Here is a 25,777-nt window from a genome sequence, read left to right on the forward strand (position 1 = left end):
CTAAAATAAACAAACGTTAATTTTAATTCACCACAATTTGGATACTGAATTTTTATTAAAAATAATTATTGGTGGTAGTGGTGTTACTACTGACTGTAGTAATAGGCATACTTCTCTTTTGGGACATAAAATATTATGGATGTGTGCGTGTGTGCGTGTGTGCGTGCGGGTTTGATGTATAACGACTCTCTAAACGTATTGCATCCATGGGCGGCGCAAATGGCACGGCCAGTACGACCATGATCGCACCACTTTTCAAAGAGGTACGGCATTGTGTGTGTGTGTGTGTGTGTGTGTGTGTGTGTGTGTGTGTTATATTTGTTGTCTCTGTGAAAATATCCTTCGCATATGAATTTGAAAGGATAGTCTGGCAACCTCAAGCCGTAGCACTGAAAAACATTTACACTGTGTCGCCCCTGCCATCTGCCATGAAATGACAACCATTGATATTTATATTTATTTCCACAATTTTGCATTTTAGAAGATCAGACAAGATCAGTTTAAAAATATGTATTGAATAATATATGGTGATGATCTTAATTTATCCATTATTGAATCCATTTAAATTACAAAGTGCAGAGTAAAATAGAAAAAACCAGATAGACAGATAGATAAATAATAGAAGCACCTGACAATTCCATTTCTCTTCCGTTGTAAGGATAGTTGTAGTTTCCCTCGTTCATTTGAGGAGGCATCTGACAAAAAGTAATTAATAACAATGTCATTTAAATTGTTATTCAGAGGTTCGATTATACTCTTCGTGTAACTAAGTTAATATACTGTGTCAAAGGATATGGAATAACAAGTTTCACATTTTTGCAGATAAAATTAGATTCCTAACCTGTGTAAAATATATTTATGATATTGATTAATGGCTTCTATGTTTCCATTCATCAGTCCAGATATTGTTAGCACAAATAATGGTGTTGCATAATTGTTGGGTTTATACACTAATTAGTTTGGCTATGTTTATTGCATAAACTACAGTATGGTATTAGAAGTTGTAAGATGGGCGGATATTATTTTCTAAGTCTCAAAATTACAGTTGACTGATGTTGTCATTAGGCATACGCTGTCATATTTTGTTTTTGTTTTTCTTTATGTGATGCCATTACTAGGCATTAGTTGTGCATGATTTATGCCCGTTAAAATTATGGTGTTCAGTATAAATAATTGCATTTCATTAGTTCATTAGAGTTATGCCCCTTGCTAAGCTTTTGCAAGATGGACGACGCAGGTTACAGAAACAAAGAAATGCTTATAAAATAGTGTTTGCGCCCGTTGTTATTAATAATAATACAAAATAAGTTAACCTAAAGAGCGAGAGAGCAATTTCTTCCATATGCAGTAAGTTTTCATCACGCTATTTGACGATACGAAGCCGGTAATACTAAATAAACGGAAGCGGGGTTATGGTAGGTACCGCAGACCAAAAATTTATATAATTTTTTTTCTTTCTTTATGGTCATAGTTTCATTAAATATGTTGCTCTTATTGAAAAAACATCACTATATTATCCAAATGAAGCAAAATAAAGTCGTAGTAGCCTTGTACTTCTGTGACCAAACATGGCCGACATGACGATTTTAATTGTCATTTACGTCCACTTTTGTAAACCAAAAAATAACAGAGAAATTTCTGTTGTAAGCTTATACATGTTACAAGCAGTTATCAATGTTGCATCTCTGAAAATTTCAAGTGGAAATATAAAGGGTTACTATTATTTCTGATAACATATGTATTCTTGGGGTAGGTTCGAAACCGCTCCAAAATGACAAAAAAACACAAAAATCTTGGAATACGTAATTTAATGACATAATAATTGATGCAAATGTTACATCAGAATAACATTTTCAGTTCACATTTATTTACGCTTATACAATAATGTACATCCAGACCAATAATAAAAAGGAAAACATAAAGGTTTAGATCGCAGATGGAAAGTGGATACACGTTACATAAAAAATAAGCTTCTTGTTTCAAAATATTTTTATTTTTTTTACCTAGACTCATAATAATATTGAATACTTGAAGATTTCAATAAAAGATGCAATAAAACTTATCATATGTACCAGTCTTTTAACTCAAACCAGTAAAAACTTATCACACGACGAATGCCAATGATTGGCCAATATGTTTAATCAATTTCTTACAAAAATATTTACATACTTTACACCTTCAATATCATTATTAGAAACAAAGCAATATAAGTAGCCATATTTCACCTTTGAAAGGAATGTCCAAACACTCGTACAATATCAGAAAGGTAAATTTCTATCCAGAAAAAATATCCCCAAAACATATTTTAGCAGCTGAAACACTTAAGGCATGAGACAGCAGTCACACGTGTGCTAAATACTTTACTAAATGCAGCTATGATTATTTTAGTTCAATAAAGTGCTTTATAAAAACAAATTCAAACAATGAATTATTATAAATATAACTATATACCACTTTGAATTATAATAAAACATTTATGGCTAGATCTACCAAATTTAGCATCCATGAAAGAGTATTAATTTGTCTATGAATTATTGTCACACACTTCATTTCTGTTCTAGGTTCTGTCACAGTTGGAAACAGAAAACATAACAGCATCAAGCTTGAAGTATAATTGAATCTACTGAAAGTTGTCTCATAACCACGTGTACTCTCCCACTCCGTTTCCATTTCAGGTTTCTCCATAGACGCACAGAGACTACACATTTCCTGAATAAAGAAAAATACCCATTATGACCATGGTTATTTATCTTTTTGTTTCAAATATTGTAATTAGTTTGACATAATATTTGTAAACAGAAATATTCATTACATCAGATGAAACACACCTCCAAAATTTTAATGTTTTTTCTGTATGTAGTTATTTTCACTTTACTTTTAGTATCTTTTACAAATAATTAATTCTTTACCATTTTTAACAGTAATATTCATTGATGAAGTGATGAAAAAGTATAATTATACTTAGAATTTAATGTTACTTGGTTACCAAAAAATTTAAGTTTGTGTCACAATGTTAGAAGTTATGGTACCTGAAACATTTTCTTTCAAAAAGGTATTTACAAATATAACAGACTTAAAAAGTACAAATTCTGTTTAATTTATTTCCATTGCATTAATACTATTCTTTTGTATAAAACTGATCCAGTCATATGCTAAACTCATTCAAATGATTTACATAAAAATAGATTTACGTCTATATTTGAATAGTTATGCATAATCAAAATGTTTTTTAAAATCAACTTCAGCTATCAGAAACTGCTGAGTCATCATGATAAGCAAAACATTATTTTAAGTTATTTTGAATTAAATATGCATTGTCTTCTAAAAATAATGCTTCAGTATGATATATATTCTACCCAAAAAGTTAATAATGGGTGGATAAATAATGACAAAGCATCAAATACGTTTAATTTTATCAAAATGTGTCCCTGCTGTGAAATTCTATATTTTTGCTTTTGCGGGTCAGTGGGTCAGAGTTACCTCCCTTGAAATATTTTCGATGTCGAATTAAACTAATTTGCTTTTTTTTTTAAATTACCAAAAAATTATTTTTATGCTGTTTTATTATATTACTATATATATATCTATCAATATCTCAGTGAAATCGCCCTTTTTGGGGCAAAATAAGACGTATTCAAAGTTTCATTTGCCTCAAAAAAATTCTTTTTGTAGTCGTTCAACTTCGGAAACAGGATATACATCAATCGGAAGGTGTGTACTTGTCATAACAACAAAAAAAACGTGCAAAATCGTCATCAAAATAAGCGTATTCTGGCCTTGAACAACACTACCAATTGTGAACCAAACTCGTGACATTTCGGAATATGGGCACAGCTGCGCCCCTAGCGGCGGCTGTGGTCGCTAGTTATGGAAATTGTGGAAATTGGATTAGCTCATGATGATGAGCATTGATCCACATGACATTTTCAGGAAACCCCAGTAAATTAAAATAAGTAACTTTTTAATGTACATTTTGCATACTGAAATCATGTTTAATCAATTTGTCAATTTACACAACACATAGGCTCATTATGATTAGGCATACTTTATGGTTTGTTTAGAAAAAACATGCAAACTATTTTCATCATTTTGGAATAAATAATTGTTTCCACTAAAACCACCTAAGTTATAAAACATAACCCATGTTACATATTACAACAATTAACAGTATTAAAAAGAAATGAATAAGTATATATTTGTGTACCCCCTTCCCTCTAAAAAAACAACAAAACTAAAAACCCCAAAACAAAACCCCTCCTAAAACACAAAAGAAAAGAAATAAGAACCTTTAATAGCATGAAGAACATGTATTACAGCAAGGGTGCACAAATCGGTTGTCCGCGTGCCCGGGACAACCAAAATATGTTGCGGGCAACCATTCTTTGTCAAACAGTTGCCCCAACGGGCAACCAAGAAAATCAGAAAACAAGTAAAATGAAAAACAAAACTTCCCGACACTCGGACAGTCACGGGCAATTCAAAAGTATCAAAACTGATAACTTGACTGACGGGCAATATAAATATCCACCCTAATGCTGCCATCCACTCAGCGTCCACCGTGCATGATTTTGACGAGTTCAATGCAGACAGATACGTTTCATAATGGTGGCTATTAGCAAAGGGCACAAGGCATGTGAAAGGCCACAAACTACACCAACAAGCATCCAGTTCTGAGCTAAAAATTTGGCTAAGCCATTTTCTATCTTCCGATGTGAACAATCGGTTACATATTCTATCCGACACCTAACATATAATAATAATACCAAATATTAACAGGGATCTCGCGACTGGTAACGAGAAGCGGTGTCATCAAGAATTCAGCATAACAATGTTTGCTTATTTTAATAATCACAGTTATTAATTTTAACGGCAACATGTATGCAAGAAAAGTCTGAAAAATCTGTAGCGTGTTATTTTAACTCTGTAAAGTCTTTGAGCCAAAGTAATAAAAACGGACCGAAATTGCGTGTCAGTTTCAATACACATGCTAGTTCAGGGACAAAGACAAGTAGACGAGGGCCGAGTTCAGGTAGACCGAGCAAAATAAAAACGTCCGCTAAACTGGTTTATGCACTTCACGTTAAACCCAATGTCCACGTTGGGAACCAATCGGATAGTTCGCGAACGTTTGGAAAACATTCGTTGGCTGTTCTCAGTGTGCATATAGGTCACGCTTGACAGTCAGCCAAGACTGTTGCACGTGTCAAAAGACATTGTTGCAGACATTAAACAATACGATTATATGCAAGTAAATCTTGATGTAAATTTGTGAGAAAAACCCCCACCACCAAATAGTTGTTCGCATTAATGAATACTTAACTGCTGTTTCGTTTGTTTATTTCCGTTGTCTTTGTTAATTTCGCACTCATGCATTTCGTGATCGCGGGAAAAGAACATGCAGTATTTATACAAATTGCGGTTAAACATACACTGAATACCATTAGTTTACAATAATCATGATATTTGTTCGATAAAATATATAAATTCGTTGACTGTGAGGTGACATCTCAAAAGTTAGCTAGATTTTAAAAAGACCGTAATTTTTTATAAATCAAAACCTTTTGATGTAAATGGATAGTTGTCATAACGTGAAGTCAGCATTCTTAGGCTACGTATTTTACAAGCTGAAATCAACAACAAGCTTTTAACACGACGTGGAAATCAACAAAATGGCACAAATTACGAAATTGTTGGGGTGTGGAATAGATGGGTTATTTTAAAATACAATTAAAAGCAGTTCAAACCAAAATAAAGATTGCTATTTTACAGAAATAATGAGCACTGTTTGAAAAAAGAAGAAGAGTATTGGCTCTCAGATTTTTATTAATGCCATAGGCCTTAGAATTTTGGGTGTGTTTGCAGAGGGCATTGGCTTCCAACTCTGCATATCTCCCCTCACCCACTGAAAAATCAAAGTAATATATTAACCTCCCCTACCCCCATTGCTGTCTTTGATTTTGATCGGGTATAATTTTGTTATTCAGATGTATTCCAGTTTGTACATAATTAGCTGAAAAAGATACTCTATACAGTACTACACAAAACAATTTTGGCTAAAACATTTTCATTATGACAAATAAAAATGCCATTTGGCAAATTTTTTTGCAACAGGTATTTTTAATCTTGGATGAGCCCTGAGTTCATCAAGTATTATGACTGTGACAGCCCAAGCGAGATCGAACCACCTCTGTGGATCCATTCAGCTGATTGGGTTGTTTTTCATTCCAACCAGTGCACAACAACCGGACAAAAGCTGTGGTATGTGCTTTCCTGTCTGTGGGAAAGTGCATATAAAAGATCCCTTGCTGCATTAGGAAAAATGTAGCGGGTTTCCTCTGATAACTACGAGTCAGAATTACTAAATGTTTGACATCCAATAGCCAGTGATTAATTAATCAGTGTGCTCCAGTGGTGTCGTTAAACAAAACAAACTTTTTTTCAGCCTAAGCGAAGATGAGCTGTAGATAAATAATGTTAAAAAAGAAATAAAACTAAACTGATAAGAAATGATAATAAAAACATTTTAAATTTCAGTTTCATTTTAAAGACTTCAAAATTATATTCATAAATCGTTTTATGAAATATGTGGGCAACCAAACCTCAGCTACTGGTTGCTCACTGGGAAACTATCACAATTTCACATTTGTGCACCCCTGTACAGACCGGCCTCGGTGGTGCAGTGGTTAAGCCATTGGACTACAGGCTGGTAGGTACAGGGTTCGCAGCCTGGTACCGGCTCCAACCCAGAGCGAGTTCTTAAGGGCTCAATGGGTAGGTGTAAGGCTACTACACCCTCTTCTCTCTCACTAACCACTAACCAACTAACAATTAACCCACTGTCCTAGACAGACAGCCCAGACAGCTGAGGTGTGTGCCCAGGACAGCATGCTTGAACCTTAATTGGATATAAGCACGAAAATAAGTTGAAATGAAAATTTGAAATGAAATGTATTACAGTATAAGGCTTAACACCCCTCCCCCAAACACACAACATGCACAGACAAAATTGGTAATTTTTCAATGTAGGTCCTTTGTTAAATTTATCTATTTCATTATATTGTGTACTCATTTAGTTTTATTTCTTATTTATTTTTTCTAATTTATGTGATATTTTATAAATTAAATTAATAATTTATACTTTTAGTTTTAAAGCTTTGCAAACGTAAATAGTGATATGCAACCTGTAAATCTAATAAAAGATTGGTTACTGTTTTGCATATTATGCTTGCACTGTACTACTATTAAAATTTGAGTAACAAGTCATTGAGTTTCAGTGTAAAAAAGAAAATGGCGCCAAACAATGAACTTTTTGGGGGGGGGGGGGGGTGTTTATAACTTGAATATACATCGGTAGGTATACTGATGTCATGGATGGGTCAAAGATTACTGGTTGCCAGCTATTTGTTAATGAAATATTGTATGTGATAGCAATTGAAGTGACTTGTAGATGTTTCTTTTGTTTTCATACAATCCTAGTGTTGTAGATTTAAAAAAAAAAATTGGGACCACTTGCCATCGGGATCGCACAAAGTAACTTTTACTGGCCCGAATCCAAAAACCATGGGCATCTGACCACCATATTCTAGAACTCCTGAATTAATTGCCTTGTCTTGGTACCTACGAAATATACACCTGCCAATCAGGAATCACAGATGGGTGTAATTAAAAATAATAGACCATTTAACTAAGAATACACCCCTTTCTGTACCTAGGTTAATGCATCCATGGACAAAACATGGTACAGTTATTTCGAAATTGACAATGGTGGTTTATTTTGTATTGAAAAATAATATATAGTTATTGCTGGTTTACTGGGATGGATATTATTACAGAACATTGTGATACATGCCTGTTTCATCATCGCACAAAAACTAGGTACGTTTGTTTCTTCAGTTCTAAGACTAATTCCTGATGTAATGCATTAAGTATTACGTAACCACTGGCTCGCCAGAGGGTATATTCACTGGGATCAAATAAAATGGCTGTGCCTGTTATATATAATAGCAGTCACATTTAACTGTTTTATTAAATTTTGAGGTTTGATATGCAAAGTTTCCATAAATATATGTGTGATATCCGGCAACTCCCACTTGTGTGTGGTTTGTATGGGTGTGAACATTGTCAAAAGTGGACCCAAATTAATGCATTTTGGACACATTATGATGAAAATAACACAAACATTTAACTAAATATATTTAAAATAAGTCCTCCTTTTACGGTCTATTGTACATAACAGTTGTCCGGATCATATCTTGCGTACATGACCATCAAACCTCACATGTAGGAACAACTTGGAATGGCAGTGTGTCACATGCTATCACTAGGTTACTGTGACCTGCTTTTTACGGTCTACTGCACGTAACAGTAAATCCTTGTCCAGACCATATTTTGCATACAGATGCATACAGGACCATCAAACCTCACATGTAGGAACAACATGGGATGGTGATGTGTCACATACAGTTACTAGGTGACTGTGATACAAATGACGGGCATATCATGTACCTTACTGTTACTCTTGTTTTTTTAATTTGAAAAATCTAAAAGCGCTGGATTGCAGTTCAAGAAAATAAATGATAATTAATACATGTAATTCAGTATTATATATTATGTGCTTTGCTTAGCCAAATAATTCCATTCTTCCTTTTGAAATTATAGTTATCAAAGTTTTAACAGTATACAAATAATAGTAAACATTATTATTGAAATATATCTTAAAATATATCTTTCTATAAGTGTACATGACACCCAAATGTACTCCAGAATGCATCTAAAAGCAACTGAATTTTCCAAAAAAATTTAAGGGGAGCATGCCTCCGAACACCCTAGCATATTTGCCCCCTTTGAGGGCTAAGACTATGTTTAACTATTTTGACAACACACTGAACTAAAATCCTGGGGGAAACACTGCATTTTATATATTGTTCATTATGCCTACCAGTCCAAAAGCCTTGCTTAATCATTCCTGTAATAGTGTAACATCATAGTGCATTTACAGTGAAACCTCTCTTAAGTGGACACCCGGAGAACCAAGTAAAAGTCTGCTTTCAGTGTTCACACTGAATCAAAAATAGCTCCAGGCAAGTGGGATGTTTGTTAGCCATAATAAAAATATTTTAGCCAAATAATATTAAGAGGGCTAGCTCTGGGTGACAGGGCTTTAGCTTTTTGAATGCAGGAAAATCATTTTACTTCAGTACCATCATTAACAGCTGAGTTGTCAGTATTAAGAAATGCATTAAACTTTACATTTTAGTGGTTTTGAGGAGAAATATTTTAAGATCAGAAAGTTTGTACTTAATTTGGGTGTGATTACTTTGGGCACAACATTAATCGCTTCGACTTTGATGCAATCAAAAGCCCTGGGTGAGGAGAAGATTTTGCCAAATCATGTATTTAAAAAAAAATCTACCTATCACGTTTATTGAAGTCTTATTTATACAGTAAAGAATTTTCTTTTCCATCAAAACTAACACTGGTTTCTAGTTAACTGATGCCCTACATATTATGTATGCTAAGTAGTACAATGCAAGCATAATGCAACTGGTCATGATATAGTTTTTACAACACAGACTCATTTTCTTTAACATTACCGGTACTTGTGTAAGTTATTTTTTTTTCATATTTAAAAAATCTTACAATTGTAGATAATAATAAAAAAAATCTTAATAAAACAACTTTTTTTGTGTCTATAATTCTTAATAAAACAACTTTTTTGTGTGTGTATTTGTAGACAGACATGTCAGAACTTGAAATGGGACTGTGGTAGCCAAAACAGAAGCAGAGGATTGCACTAGCATTGAAAACTAAGAGATTTGTACTCATCACCTACACAACATAAACTCTATTGTCATGGATCTTGATATTAATGATCAGAAAGGTTCAGTGGACTCGGAACAAAATTCTGATGAACCTAAAGAAACGGACAAGGATCATTCTCCCAGCAAAGCAGACCTCAAATCACACGAGGATGTTGAGATGGAATGTGACACAGATTCAACTGTTAAAGATGAAGGTTCAAAACATAAGTCACCTGTAATACTTGAAAGTGGTGATATTGCTGTAGTGATGGACTGTGAAGAAGCTTCTACAATAGATGCCTCAAAACAACACCAAGATGTAATAATACACAAAGAATTACATGAAGAGACTAACGTATCAACAGATAATGAGACCATAAATCCAGAATTGATGTGTACTCAAACCAAGTCTGAATCTGAATCGGTTGTGGCATCAGTTTCTTCTGTATTGCCAATGGCAGATAATAGCAAGACAACATCCATAGAAAAAAGTGAACTCCCTGCTAAATTAGAGCATTCTGTTCCAAGCAATTCAAATACTGAAGAAAGTAATGAGGAGTTGGTACAGGATGCTGATGTTGAGCAATCTGGTCCATCTGAATCAGAATATGTTGTTACATCTGATGCAGTTATATCATCATCTGGTTCAGCTGCAGAAAACACCAAACAGCATTTAACAAATGAAAATGACTTGATCCCAGTTGAACAAGTATCTGTTGTACCTGATTCAACAATTGTGTTACCTGTGGAAGGTCATAAAGAAGAAAGTCATCCCAGCATAGCAGAAACTTGTGAATCACAAAGTGTTGATCTCAAGACAAATGAAATTGAAATACCAAGTTCAACAATTGTATCTTCTGCAGAAGGTAGCAACAAAACAACAGAAACACCTGCAACAGAGTCAACTGACACAACACAGTTAACCAACACAACACAGTCATCTGACACAACACAGCTAACCAACACAACACAGTCATCTGACACAACACAGTCAGCTGACACAATACAGTCAGCTGACACAACACAGCTAACTGACACAACACAGTCAGCTGACACAACACAGCTAACTGACACAACACAGTCATCTGACACAACACAGTCAACTAACACAACACGGCCATCTGAAATAATTCACAGAGGTGAAGGGGATCACATCACAGAGGAAGCATCAGAAAACAAGTCTGTTAAGTTGACTGATTTAGCACTTTTGTCATCTGCAGATGCTCATATATGTGACGCTGATCACACCACAGAGAAAATGTCTGGTGATGTTTCACATTCAGATGTTTTATTATATATGGCAAGTGACAAAACTGAAATTGGTGTTCCATCTACTACAACACTTGAGACTGATCCAGAGGCTGTTGCAGATTCAGGAATGGTATCATCTGCACATGGTCTAAAAGGAGAAGATAATCTCATCTTGGATGAAACATTGGCTACAGAACAAAGTTATACTCCCACCACAGTAGGAACATCTACTTCCAAGAGTGAAAGTAACAGCTCTACAGCTGCAACACTTAAAATGGCATCATCTGAAGTATCGGATGTCATCACAGTGGAAGGTTCTGTGAAAGGTGATCTCATTGCAGGTGCAAATCATGAAACAGAATCAGGTTCAGGAATTGTATTATCTGAAGATCCAAAAGTTCAGATTGCTTTTGTTGCAATTGAGGAAACAAAACCAAAAGATCCTAAAACATTAGATTGTAATATTGTGTTAGCTTCTTCAGATACACTGAAGAAACGTTCCATGGAAGGTGATCTCACTACAGGTGAAACTCCTGAAACACAATCAGCTGAAGTATCAGATTCTGGAATTGTGTTATCTGAAGAACCAAAAGTTGATGTAACAAAACCAACAGATCCTGAAACATTAGATTCTAATATCTTGTTAGCTTCTCCAGATACACAGGAGAAAAGTTCTGTGAAAGGTGATCTCACTTCAGGTAAAACTCATGAAACAGAATCAGCCGAAGTACCAGCTTCAAGAATTGTGTTATCTAAAGATCCCAAAGTTGAGACTGCTCTGGTTGCAATCGAGGTGACAAAACCAAAAGATCCTGAAACACTAGATTCTAATATTTTGTTAGCTTCTTCAGATAAACAGGAGATAGTAGCAGAGAGAACAGAAAGCATCCAGGCTGAACGATCTGGGTCCAGTGATTCACCACCAAACACAGAGTGTAGTGATATTATTAATAAGACCTCGGTTGAATATAAACTGCAAACTGATACTGAATCATGTATCAAAGTATTGCCAACTTTTATGTCAACAGTATCTAGTGAAAACACTGAGGTTGAGATGGAAATAGAAAATGTAACTATGTCTGAAAATATGAGTGTGAACCGTAGTAATTTACAAAGTGACAATGATAATAATAAATCAGATGTAATGAAATCAGTATCTTCAGATGTTGCAGAACATCCAGAATCCACACCCAACATTGATCTAACAAGTGATACATCTGATAATCAAGCAAAGGAATCTGTTGCCAAAGAAGAAACTAATTCTGTTCAAGCAGAGGAAAAGACTAATTTAGATAGAGTACTTTCCGAACAAAGTAAAGATAAAAATGATGCTTTAGCCTGTGTAGAAACAACACAAATACCTGAAAGCATTACTGAGCAAGAACCGGCTAAAGATATTGAGTCATCAAAAGATTGTGATGATGACGACAAAGCAACATCTGTTCTTCTAAAGGACGTTGATGAGGACAGTTGCCAGGTTGCATCTCATTCATCATCTGCAGTGGATGAAGACAATGACACTGCATCATCGGCTACAGACAGCAAGATTCAAGGAGTGGCAAGTTTATGCAGAGATGAGGACAGCAGAGCATCTTTTGTCAGTACTACCAACGAAACCGATATGGAAGTGGATCTAGCAGCTGATGAAAGCAACCTTGTATCTGACTTCAATGAGGACAGCAATGCCTCTAAGACATTTGGACAACAACCAAGACAGGTGGTGGGAAATGGTAAAATGTTTCCACTGCGTGATCTTATGACTGATGAAACAAGCATGAGTTCAGTGGTCACTGCTGACAGTGTAGACAGTGAAAATATCCCACTGGCCAGAATGGTTGATGACAGTGACAATTGCCCTCTGGCCAGTTTGGTTCCTTACTCTGATTCCATGCCAGGCACACCTGCATCTTGTGACACAGTTAGTGATGCTGGACCAACACCAGCCAAGCGATCAAGGCGAGATAGCTTAACAAATGCAGTGGAAGATGAATTGTAAGTCAAATTTAATATTTTTATAAATGTAATGTCATGATCTGTTTTGCTTGTGCAGATCTCTCTTGTTCTTTGCTAATTTTATTCTTTTTCATCAGTTTTCTTTATACGCCTTTAAATCTCAATTCTTGGTGTGGACTTCGTTGTAACTGGTTTTGTAACAGTTCTTTGTGTTTTTGTTGTCAAAATATGTGACATTTTAGTATACAGTCAAACCTGTCCTTGCGGCCATCTGTAATTTGCGGTCACCTGCCTTAAGCAGCAACCTTTTTCTCTCCCAAATGAATTTTAATGTAAATGCACCTGAAATAAGCGATCACCTATCTGACATGGCCAGCGGATTCCAAATTGCTAAAATACCTATATTAAGTGACCACAGTAAATGTTTACTATTATATAAAAGGGATATTTTAACAACCTTTGACTTTTGTAGATTCACTTACTACATAGTATATGACAATACACTGATTGAAGTAGGAATTAAATTATTAAATGGAAAAAGAAAACAAATTTATTCAATTAATACATTCCAATTATCTTATTTTTGAAGGAGGCGACATGTCGAAAGTTGATTTATAATTGATATTTATTTATACGCCACCATTAATTAGCAGTACAGATGACAGAAAAAGAAGAAACAACAAGAAACATTTTAAAGACTGTATATGTGGAAACCTGTAATCAGTGGCCACCTGTCTTAAGCGGTAATGCCGGTTGCTTATCTCTACTCGCTTGTGTGACCGCTTAAGACAGGTTTGACTGTACTTGTTGGAAAGAGAATTGAAATTGCTCAATTTAAAGAAATATTTACAACATAAGTACAACATATTGTAGTTCATCTGTGATTATTAACACAGTTTTAATGATTTATTATTTTATTATAGTATTATTTTGACAGTATTATGTTTTGGTTTTCACAGAAATGGTTTCCCAGCAAATTTATTATTTTATTATGGTATTATTTTGACAAGATCATGTTTTGGTTTTCACAGAAATGGTTTTCCAGCAGAAAACCTGTTTGAGTACCAGTGGCCTCAGGATGGTGGAGAGTGGTATATGCTGCAGGAACAACTTAGTGAGTTTCTTGCAATCAAGTCCTTCAAGCGAAAATATCCAGGTATGCCAAATTTTCATTCTTTGAAATTATCCCTTGTATGTACATGTAAGGAATTGTACATAAGTACACCTTTTAATAAAAAATACAAACATTTTGCTGGGGGGTGGGGGGTTACATTTAAGAAAAAAAGCCAAAAACGTTTATAAAAATATCCTTCAAAATCTACATTTCTGATCTATACTCTTAGATAGGGGGATGGGAGATACCAATAAAAGAGTATGGTTTGTAATTTGTTTGTTTGCTGAGTATGAATGCATCCATCAGTTCTGGAGTGTGGCCGATAGGAAATTATGCAGTCATGTTTATTTGTTTACTAGCATATTCACTCACATGTCAATAAACATAGCCCAATGACCTGATTAATTTACATTAACTTGCAAAGCTATTAAATTCTGAATTTATCTGCAAAATATCACATTGGATCACATTTTATATCATCATTTGTTGGATACGCAACCTGTTATATGATAAACTGTATTATGCATGTGTTTCTGTTTGACAGATTTGTATCGTAGAACTGCTGACAAAGTGGAGAAAGACTTTCTTCGACATCGATGTGCTGTAACAGAGACTCAATCAGATCTAGGTAAACCTTGACTCTTATTATATTTGTTTAGTTTTTTGTCAGATCATGCAAAGAAGTATAAAATGTTTTTAATTTTGTACATAGTCATCTGCCGCAATTAAAGTGAGAATACTGAACAAAAGCAGTGAGAGTACAATACTAACTAGTTAATATCCATATTTAATTATGTACCAACAACTATTCATAATACTGACATTATGTATGTTTAGTTGTTAGCAGGTTCTGATTAAGTAGGTACATTAAGTTAAGAGATAAAATATTCCATCAAATAGCATCATTATATTTCACATGATTCCATAGTCAACTGAACCTTTTATATTATGTATACTTCAGTTGCTTAAATTCCATTCCTTTACATGTTCTAATTAAAACCTGTATTAGTATCACAGAAATAAATTTGAAAAGTTTTGTAATGATTTAGGCTTTTATCACCTATGTTTTTAGACTCCGATAATAAGCACCATTCCCCAAAGGCTATGAGTAAAAAATTCCTAATCTGAATGTAAATAATGCAATATAGATGTATTAATTTGAATAAATAACAATACCTGTATAGTATTAGTCTTTTATATTTTACATTTTAACTTAGCTTAATGAGATGTTTTTTTTAAAATGAAACTGAAAATTCCCATTTTTCTTATAAAACAAACTAAAATCCCCAGTCAAAGCCATGAGTGTCAAGTCAAATTTGAGAAATAAAACACTGTGATTACTCATGAACTGCAGTTTGATCTAAATATATTTTGATTTGAAATAATAATACGCTAAATCACTTTAACAATTAAAAATATACAACTTACCACATTGTTGTCCATGATTGTATAATATTGTTTTAACTCTGATCCGATTACTACTTTTACCTTTATTAATATTTCATGCCCGTCAATCATTTTTTTTAACACATTAATATTAATTTTATTAGTTAACCCACTCCTATCAACATCACAGAATTTATCTTGCTGGGACAATTAGCAAACAAGCATAGAAAGCTTAGCTTGATGTTGATCAGTTTAATGAATTCCTCATCAGCTGCTGTTTCATATTGTTTAGCCCACATGGTTTGTCTATGGCTTTTTGTTTCTGTCTGTTTAATATTGGTCTAAAATTTCCTATCCCTGTGTGGATGTTTGTGTGTTCTGCTGTGCCTCACTCGGGGCCTGATGATGTCTGACAAGCCATGATCCTGTCAAGTAGCCTGGGGCTACAGTCTCTAATGAATGTCCCTGCGAGAGAGTGGCTGTAATTAGTACCATGTCCACAGGTAATTGGCCCCTCAGCACCTCACCTGTGGAGCACCATGGGGAGATAATTAGTCGCGCCATCTTGTTGTTGAAATTTTATACTTTACATTCCCACTGTTTTCTTGTTTTGACATTACATGCTTGAGTATCTTGTGTTAACATACCCAACAGAACAGATAGCACAATAAATGAAACAGTGTTTTTTTCTCCATTTTTTTCTAATTTTATTTTTACCTGACTGATTTTCTTTATGATTAAACTTTCATTTATTCTTTGTGGTTTAAATATCATTATTCTTTGTTAGGCTCCTAAGGTAGTATCCTGCTGTCATGAATTTTACCATTGATGTATTTTCTCTGATATATAAATAACTTGAACATTAGGAAACATAATAATAGAATCTATAAAACTATTAAAAATTATGTGTTCCCTATCTCTGTTTTTAAAACCCCATTATGGCTAGTAGGTACTAGCACTGCTCAGTGGTAGGCATAACATCACTATATCGATGTCTCTATCCAAAACCAGAAGTTCACCAACATGGCAGAAGTGTGTGCCCAGGACAGTCTACTTGAACCTTTATTAGATTCATTTATAAGCACAAAAATAAATTAATTTGAATGTATTGGTGGATGAATCAGGGATGGCTCAGTCATTCACCAGATTCACCTATTACAAATTATAAGAACAATTAGTAATTTTGTTTTTAATTGGCGAAATAAATTAGTGTAATAATTGATATTTTGTTGGAGCTATGGGTTTTGCATTTTTGAGATAATTTGGTGAAATTTTCTGATCACCCAGAGCTAGCCCTGTGAATGATTGAATGAAAACAAGAAATGTGTACTGAGGTCCTAAATCAAGTTTAAAATTATCTTGAATGTGTCCTCTAACTCTGTTTTTATGTGAGAATAGGGCTAGAATGCTCTTAATGTTACAAAACTGTCAATTAAAAAATTTCAGATAACTAAAGTGTCATTAAAGTGTCTTAAATTTGATGCCACAGACTTCCAATTTTATTATTTTGGAGTTCATTCATAACATTAAACTTACATGTTTTGACTAGTATAAACGTTCTAAGAAGAGACTTGACACCCATATCCAAAACACAAAGTGAGCCGGTTTTGGATAGGGAATCATGTTTCTTCTTGAAGCATTTGTACAGGTCATTACCATGTTAGTTTAATGCCATTAGTATGCTTAAAAAGGTCTGTAGTATCAGATTTAGGAAAATGTAAGAAACAGTACTTGGTAACCATTTGGCTGTCGAAAAGTATCAAACTGTTAGAGTACTCTTTAGACACTTGAGCTAATTTTAAGTTGAACTTGTTTTTAAATGTGTGTATTTTGTCAATATGTTTTATATGAAAATATATATGATCTATTATTTTTTGCAGGACTGACAGCACTGCGCAGTGAGGAAGTGTATGACTTGATGCTGAAAGACTACCCTGATAAATACCAGGTGACCATTTCTTGTTAGATAACAGTTCCTATTCAGTCACATCTCAGTGTTCTCATCTCTTCAGCTGACTCTCTTTAATTGATTTTAAATATTTATCAAGTAACTTTCTTTTGCTGCTATGATAAATGTTTTAAAATATACGACAACAATATCAAGTCAACCTGAAATAGTTTTACATAACTGCCACTTACTAAAGACGTAAGTGCTGGTCCAGAAAGGTTATCTGTTTTACATGTTCACACTGCTTACAATTAGAAATAAATATTTGACAATTATGACACACTTAATTACTGTTAATATGCGTTATGTTTCACTACTTGAAACATTATTATTAGTGTATTGTACTTAATAATAAAACAGAGCCCTATGTTTTGGATCACTTAATAATGGTGTAATCCTTGAAATGTCAGGGCTGGATCGATCCCCTTCAGTGGCCCCATTGGGCTATTTCTCATTCCAGCCAGTGCTGTACAACTGGTATAGCAAATGCTGTGGTATGCACTATCCTGTCTAGGATGGTGCATATAAAAGATCCCTTGCTTCTAATTGAAAAGAGTAGCCCATGAAGTGTCGACAGCGATTTCCTTTCTCTATATCTGTGTGTTTCTTAACTGTATGTCTGTCACCATATATCCGTAAATAAAATGTGCATTGTTAAATAAAACATTTCCTTCCTTCCTTCCTTGAAATGTCTTATTTAAAAATGTCTGTAAAATTAACATTTGTTTTTATCATTACCTACAGGAGTATGCCAATGTCCTCCATGAAAGGGAAAAAAAGACGATACGGGACAAACACAAAGAGTATGGTGTAGTAAGTACTTTAATATTATAAATCAAAGCAGAGTGGTGCAATGGTCATCTTCTTCAAGTATCATATTTTTAACAAGAATTTAGAATGTATATTATCAAGCTAACCTTTTGTTTTGGAGCAAGGCAGTCATGTGGTTCCATTCAGTAACAGTGCTTTGTTAATTTTGACAATACCTTGAAAAAACCCAGCTATAGGATAATGAAATTCCTCTGTATTGGATAATGAAATTCCTCTGTATTGTTGATTATTCTTGTGTGTTGTGTCTGACACTTCACTGTTTGAAAGCCTCTTGACTCTTGATATTTTTCATGTCTAATTGTGACCACTGTTGTAAATAATGTACAACAGGTCTAATTTCAAATATATATATATACATATTATTCATCTTCTATATTCCAAACAATGCTAATGTCAGTAGCTCTTAAATAATCCAAGCCTCTCTGTTTTTCAGCCAAAATTAGACAAAGGTAAAATGGCCGATTACATTAAGAAGGCTGTGAGGTCAGCGGCAGAGTTCAACGCTCACTTCCAGCGAGAGAGAAAGGAAGAAAGGAGATCTTACTTTGATCTCCAGACATTTGTAAGTTCTTCATTTCTATTCATTTTTCATATCAACAACTTATTATGGGAAGTGTGATACATGGTTACGTGTGAGTTGTCATGTGACCGTCACCTGATCTTCCTAGATTATCACACCTTCTGATGACTGTAATGATTCCAGAAAACATTACAGACAGATACGAGGTGGACACTGCTTTAAAACATTTAACTTTTATTTAATATTCACCATGCCATGCTTTTATTATAGATGGACATGAAAACAATTAAACTTTGAATCTAAAACCTTTTAAATAATGAGTAATAGAAAAAAGCCACTCCAATTAATTTTATTTACCAGTATTTACATATTAATTATTATGTATGGCCTGGAATGTCACAAATCAATTTTAATACACTATAATTATATTTATTTTGCTGTGATAGCAGGGCCTGTACTTTTAGAGTCTAGACTCAATCTTGAATGAAGTCACACACATACAATTTGTATGGCGTTGTCATGACATTAAAGTCTCAGACTCTTTTAAGTCCAGACTCTAAAAGTTTTATATGTACGGGGCCTGGACATGTTTTATAGTTCTTTGTAGTATTTCGTTACATAATTGTTATTTTAACTGACTAATGTAATTTGCTGAATGGTTTCTGTTACAGATGATCCATTATCCTTCAACAAAATACAAGAAGTTGGCACCAGACGTCACTAAACCAGGACCGTACCCAGTGTCCCTTATTCCAGGACAGTTTCAGAATTTTTACAAAAGGTTGATACATTAATCAGTATTTGTATGATAGTAGCTGCATTTAACAAATTTCTATATCAGTTATTTGGAGTGTTTCTTTTTGTAGTACTTGGTTTTGGAAAATAATGGAAGTTAATGGTTTATTATTTGTACATTTAGCATATTAACATCCATTTTCATCAGTAAACTGCTATTGTCTAAACTAGTCCGTAGCAATACAAATGTAATATGATTATAACTGATTGATTGTGGAAACACTTAAGTTGTAATCTTTTATTGGAGTAACAAGTATGAACTTTTTTTCTTTTATCCCAACAAATGCAGAATACAGTATGGCTGATGTTTTACATAATTATTAGCAACTTTGATTATTCACTAATGTGAAATTGTTTATTTCGTGCTTTTGCTACATACACATTTCATTGGGGTACTTAAATTTGTGAATCGAAATGATAATACATGTATCATGAACTCATATTATATGTATACTGGTACAGTCAAACCTGTCCTAGCGGCCACCTGTTACCAGCAGTCAACTATATTAAGCAGCCACTTTTTTCCCTCCCAAACAATTTATAATGTAAATGCACCTGTAGTAAACGGTCACCTGTCTAATGCAGCCAGCAGCCACCTAAATCGGATCCCAAATTGCTAAAATACCTGTATTAAGAGGTCACAATAAATGTTTTCTATTAAATAAAAGGGATAGTTTAACAACAGCGATAAGGGGCAGCAAATAACCAATCTTCAAAACTTCAGGAATACTAGCTCCTATTCAATCCTGACATCACTACTGTGTATCAGTTAATAAAGTATGACACTGGAATGCATCTGATTGCTTCTGAGTAGGCTATGCTTGACATTTGTAGATTCACTTACTATGACAATACACTGCATGAAGTAGGAATTAAATGGAAAAAGAAAACAAACTTGTTGGGAACGGTTAATTTAATACATTCCAGTTGCATTTTTTCCGAAGGAGGCGACATGTCAAAAGTTGATTTATAATCAACTGTGAGCACACATCCGTTAATTAGCAGTACAGACGGTAAAATCAGAAACAACAAATGTTTTAAAGACACTATAAGTGGCAACCTGTAATCAGCGGCCACCTGTCTTAAGCGGCCACTTTTATCTACTCCCTTGTGTGACCACTTAAGACAGGTTTGACTGTATTATATTTTCGTTGTGTTTTTTAGTTCATTGACTGCACTAGTTCACGAATTACAGAAACATTTAGACCACCAGGACTACAGTATTCTAGCAGTGTATTATAAAACATTTTATTCTCCTTTTTCGCCAGCTACACTACAGATAAACTGAACACAAATGAAAGTGTTTTCACAGTATTCTAGCAGTGTGTTATAAAAAGTCTTATTGTTCCTTTTTGCCAGCTACACTCCAGATGAACTGAAGTACTTACCTCTGAACACAGTCATGTTTGATCCTCCAAACGACAGGGGAACCAAGCTGGCGAAGGTATCGAGCGGAGAATCATCCTCCGAGGTCGAGGATAACAATGAGGTAATGTACCGAGGTCAGCATTTGCTGTGAGTTGAACCCATGGTTTTCTTTTGTAGTTACCATCATACTTCTCTGTAATGTAGTTTGTGTTTTCTTAATTCTTTGATTGTTGTGTCATAAACCAGATTAGTGAGAAGTAGTTATGTGCAGTATTTTACAGGGATGTTTTTCAGGACAGGTGGGGTAGGAGCTAAGAAAAAGTTCCCTTTTCAGTCTAAAAGTGACCATTTTGCTAGCTGGAGAAGACAATTTCTGTGTAATTCTTTTTTATTTTTTATTACACCATCCCAATCAATGTGTGTATTTATACACATCCGGTTTTGTATTAAAATGGGAAATTACTTTTTGTTTTAAATCCTATTTTCCTTTCCTTTTTTGTGTGTTTTGTTTGTTTGTTATCTTTGCTATAATGTAGAATATGTTTCATATGTGTTCTTAATATTTAAGACCTTTGCTATCTGTGCAGTTGTAATTTTGTTGAATTCTTGTCATTATAATAAAAAGAAACCATTTACTTTGTGTAGAATTATGATAAAAAATTAATTTGATGAAAATCAAAGTTATATGTATATATTACTTTGATTTTCATCAAAATAATTTTTTTGTCAATCTGTCAAATAAATGGGCTGATTTCAGTTACATGGTTATAGATAACTTTTAAAGTTGTAGGTATTGAAATTTATGCAGGGTTTTTCATTTGTTAATGCATACTGCAGGACAAAGGTGAATCTGGTTCGGACAACGAGAGTGATGATGACGACAGCAGTGATTCCGACAACAGCAGCAGTGATGAGGATCAGGATGGGAAGAGTGAAGACAAAGAGGTGACAACTCTATTCATACATGCCTTCTTAGAGCCATAGTTTGACACCCAATAGCCGATGTATTTTTCATGTTGGGGTGTCGTTAAACATTAATTCCTTCATTCCTTCATTCATTCCTTCATTCTTAGAGTCGTTCCAGAATTAATCATGTCGGAGGCAGTGTTTTTTGTACACCAACCACTGACAAAATGAAAGTTAATTTAAATCATGTATGCAGTGGAGGAAAGCTGCAGCAAACTAACAGACATACACTAATTACAATGCCTCCGGTGTCCCCCATATGATCAAGTGGAAAACAGTATGTTCTTTACAGCATTAAGAAAGATAAATTCAATTTAAAAATGCAAGCTTTTCAACTAATCGGGCTTTGACATTGACGTGAGTCTATCTAAGTTTCTCTATGTTAGCTATTGGAATGACATCTGTCATGTTCATGTATACATGTAAGAAATGTTATATTGCAGAAATAATGAGTTGTTTGTTCTTCATGTTCTTTATTACTGCAGCACAATAATCCTGAATACATTATTTCTTATTTAGCCTGAAGCACCCAAACTTGAACTGTGTCGAATCTGCAAGGAGGCCGTTTTGCCAGCTCCCAGAAGAAATTCTTTACCACAGGATACCCTCATTAAATGTTCTGAGTGTGGGGCAACTGGTAAGTTGGATATGTAATTTACTATCATTAGTCCCCTACTGGTCCAACCAGAGGGAACCATGGGTTTTGTCTCCATCTGTCTGTCCATATGTGCCATATAAAGTTTTCTGGATTTTTTTTTCCGGAATGTTTTAAGACACTGAGCTAAAACTGTGTGTATAGCTTTATCATATAGTGTTACAGATCTAGTTTGTTTTTCCATTTTTGACAGATTTGTGGCCGTTGAGCTTAGGAGATATCATTACTTTAACAGTACTATCAGAATGCTGGGGTTTTTTTTGTCATTCATATTAAAAAAAATTATAATCACACACCGTGAAAACTACTTATTTAATGATTTGTTTGGCAGTCGTATAAATTTTTTTTTAATTAAACATTTTTCTGTCAAATTATAAAAATTAAATACAAGATAATTCTATACCAGTTTCTTGCAAATCTGTATGCACATTTACATAACATTCTAACTGCAGCCTTCAATAAATATGCATTTTTAATTTTTAAAATTTGTTAATCCCCTACCGGTCCAACTGAACGGGACTGTAGGTTGTTGAGCTAGATAGGGAACATGTTTCGCTTTAGTACTCTCAGAGTGCTGGTTTCCATTTTACTTTTAAATATTGTACATATTCAAAAACAAATTAGCCCTGGATACCTGAATTAATTAAAAATGTATTGTTTGACTATTGTAGTTTTGACCAAGTACTTTACATGCTATATGGGGAAATTGTAAAGTATATTTTTTTCTTGCTTTCAGGACATCCGTCCTGCTTAGATTTGCCGAAGAAGATGATTGCCGTTATTAAAACCTATCCCTGGCAGTGCATGGAATGCAAGACTTGTGTCGAGTGCTTAGATCCATTTGACGAGGTAATGATAACAAAACAAAGCTTATCTGTACCATTTGCATATTTATTGTAAAGTCAACATTATTATTATCAACTAGAACACATTTTTCCCACATTTAAAAAAGAAATTATTTATTGTAACCTCTCATCTGACTGAAAATCATAATTTTGTTGACAAAACCACTATCACAACTGTACTTTGGATTATGGCAAATAAACATTTAAAGAAAACATGAATATGGTGACTGTCAAATATTAAATTATTGGGATTTTTATTGGGGAACAATTATAGACAGATATATTGTTAAATGTAATTTAAATTGGACAGGTTAAATTTAGGTTTTGGAGAGTATGAAGGAATATAAAGGTTGAATGGATCCTGTATGTAGACATCCAACTGGCATGTGGAAGTAAAGATCATTGTGAAGGATGCATTTGAATTATAACAATTACCCAACATAAATGGAATTCGGAGCCTAGCTAGTAGCTATGAGACCTACAAATCATGTTTTCATCCTGCTCTTTTAACCATAAGTTTTTAAAGAAATGCAGTTTGTGAAATGACATTTTGTATGATGTTTAATTTAGCATTTAGATGACCAACATTTTTGGCCTTGCATATGTTTGTTAATGGTTTGTATTTTTTATATGAGATTTTCAAGTTTTCTTTTTTCTGTTTTAGGATAAAATGATGTTCTGTGACCGCTGTGATCGGGGTTACCACACATTTTGTGTCGGTCTGAAGGCTATTCCAACAGGCCGATGGGAATGTCGTAGTTGTAAAGGAACAGATACTCCTAAATCAAGGTATATCGTTTTTACTTGAAAATCATCAAAATATATGGAAAAAATCTACCACCATCACATCTTGAATTCTGCATTACCGCGTCTACATATTTTTTTTTCCGCTTTGATTTCCAATTAGCACCGATTGTTCTCAACACAGTTTCATCTCATCCATAGCATTACTTTTGTGATCTCTCTTTCTTTTCTTTTTTTCCTTGGCTTGGTAATCATTTTCAGTTAAATGGCAACATCAAATAAAAAAACAAAACAAAAAAAATAACATAAAAAACCCCCAAGTCACTGAAAACAAATTTTATAGTGTCTTTTCTCTATGTAGCACTCCGTTAAAATTATAGTCTATTCCATCTTGGTTTCATTTGAACACTCTTAAATATTAAATGTGAATATGCCATGTTTATTTAGATGTTCATTTTTTTTAAAACATCCATCTTGCTGACAAGGCTTCTTTATTTTTATTTTTTAGGAGAGGTCGACACTAAGTCTTACAAGAGGACCCATTCATCATCCACGAAGCAGGACACTACCTAGTACTCAACATAATACTGCCCAACACATTACATTGCTCATACTGTCATGTGTATTGTCATCATCACAGCTCATACACATCATCATGGCTCATGTTAGCATCAGTTTGTATTTACATAAAAGCCTAAACATAGGAGGCAGCTATTGTTATGGCTATATAGAGTAACAATAAATCATGTAAAACAAATTTTAAAGTATTTTGTTGTAAATAAGATATCCATCATTAAATATGTATCTTCTTGAAAATTACAATGTTATGATGAAAATCAATATGAGGGTGTTGAATTGGGTCTGTTGTATGTATGAGTAATAAAATTTAATCTTTCTATTAAATAATTATCAAAGTAACAACGATATAATTCGTGGCAAATTAAATTGTTTTATTGACTCTTAATTATTGTAATAGATGTATATTCAGAGGCTTGAAATAACAAATGTATTAGGGTTTGTGTGCTGTCAGTTATATTGTTATTTATGACATTACATCACATTGTTATAAGTGACATCAAATTGAGGTATAAGATAAGTTAGTTATTAAAAGTTTTAAAAGTAAACTTTTCAAGTGTTGGTCGAGTATTTACAAACCTTGCTCACATGTTTCCAAAAACAATACTCACACAATATGTTTAAAGAATACTTTATTCATATATATCACAATTAACAAGTATTTTGAGTATATTTGCATAACTATCTATAAATAGTTATAAAATAAGTAACTACAAAACAATAACAGATATTTCTGAACACAGTGTAACGGGTCCCATTTTACAAAGCAATCTTAACACTAAGATCACCTTAAGTGCATAAGATCGCTTCGTAAAACAGTGCCCTGGCCACAGAGCTTTTGCTCATGACCATCAGCTGTTTTGGACCTTTTACAATAAAATTAGTTCTGAGCACGGCCATATTAAGTGTGCTTTTACTGTTGTCAACAGTCGTGTAAATACAAATAATTATAATAAAAACATTAAAATATAACTGATTACCAAATATCTCAATATCTCAAATTAATGGTAGATTGTCAATATCAC

At 33.8% G+C, this 25,777-nt stretch overlaps 1 protein-coding gene, 1 long non-coding RNA gene and 1 other non-coding gene across 4 annotated transcripts; 2 read left to right on the forward strand and 1 right to left on the reverse strand.

Annotated features, from left to right (window-relative positions):
* Nucleotides 1-1,220: 1,220 nt before the first annotated feature.
* LOC121371306 (dentin sialophosphoprotein-like) lies at nucleotides 1,221-24,933 on the forward strand. 2 transcript variants are annotated; one of them, XM_041497107.1, is made up of 14 exons: nucleotides 1,221-1,415; nucleotides 9,734-13,043; nucleotides 14,036-14,160; nucleotides 14,663-14,746; nucleotides 17,385-17,452; nucleotides 18,197-18,265; nucleotides 18,717-18,845; nucleotides 19,475-19,584; nucleotides 20,958-21,087; nucleotides 21,804-21,911; nucleotides 22,452-22,569; nucleotides 23,324-23,436; nucleotides 24,097-24,221; nucleotides 24,685-24,933. In XM_041497107.1, the coding sequence occupies exons 2-14, from the start codon at nucleotides 9,853-9,855 to the stop codon at nucleotides 24,698-24,700; spliced, it is 4,386 nt and encodes a 1,461-aa protein (XP_041353041.1). In that variant the 5' UTR covers nucleotides 1,221-1,415; nucleotides 9,734-9,852; the 3' UTR covers nucleotides 24,701-24,933. The 2 variants fall into 2 exon arrangements, with proteins under 2 accessions (XP_041353041.1, XP_041353043.1); XM_041497109.1 differs by having other exon boundaries at nucleotides 1,227-1,347.
* LOC121371307 lies at nucleotides 2,120-3,438 on the reverse strand. Its single transcript, XR_005957785.1, has 2 exons — nucleotides 3,405-3,438; nucleotides 2,120-2,709 (listed from the first exon to the last, which is right to left on the reverse strand). It is a non-coding gene; the product is annotated as an uncharacterized LOC121371307 (long non-coding RNA).
* LOC121372784 lies at nucleotides 18,892-19,019 on the forward strand. Its single transcript, XR_005957998.1, has one exon.
* Nucleotides 24,934-25,777: the final 844 nt, after the last annotated feature.

This window comes from Gigantopelta aegis, chromosome 4 (genome assembly GCF_016097555.1).
Source record: "Gigantopelta aegis isolate Gae_Host chromosome 4, Gae_host_genome, whole genome shotgun sequence".
Classification (NCBI taxonomy): domain Eukaryota; kingdom Metazoa; phylum Mollusca; class Gastropoda; order Neomphalida; family Peltospiridae; genus Gigantopelta; species Gigantopelta aegis.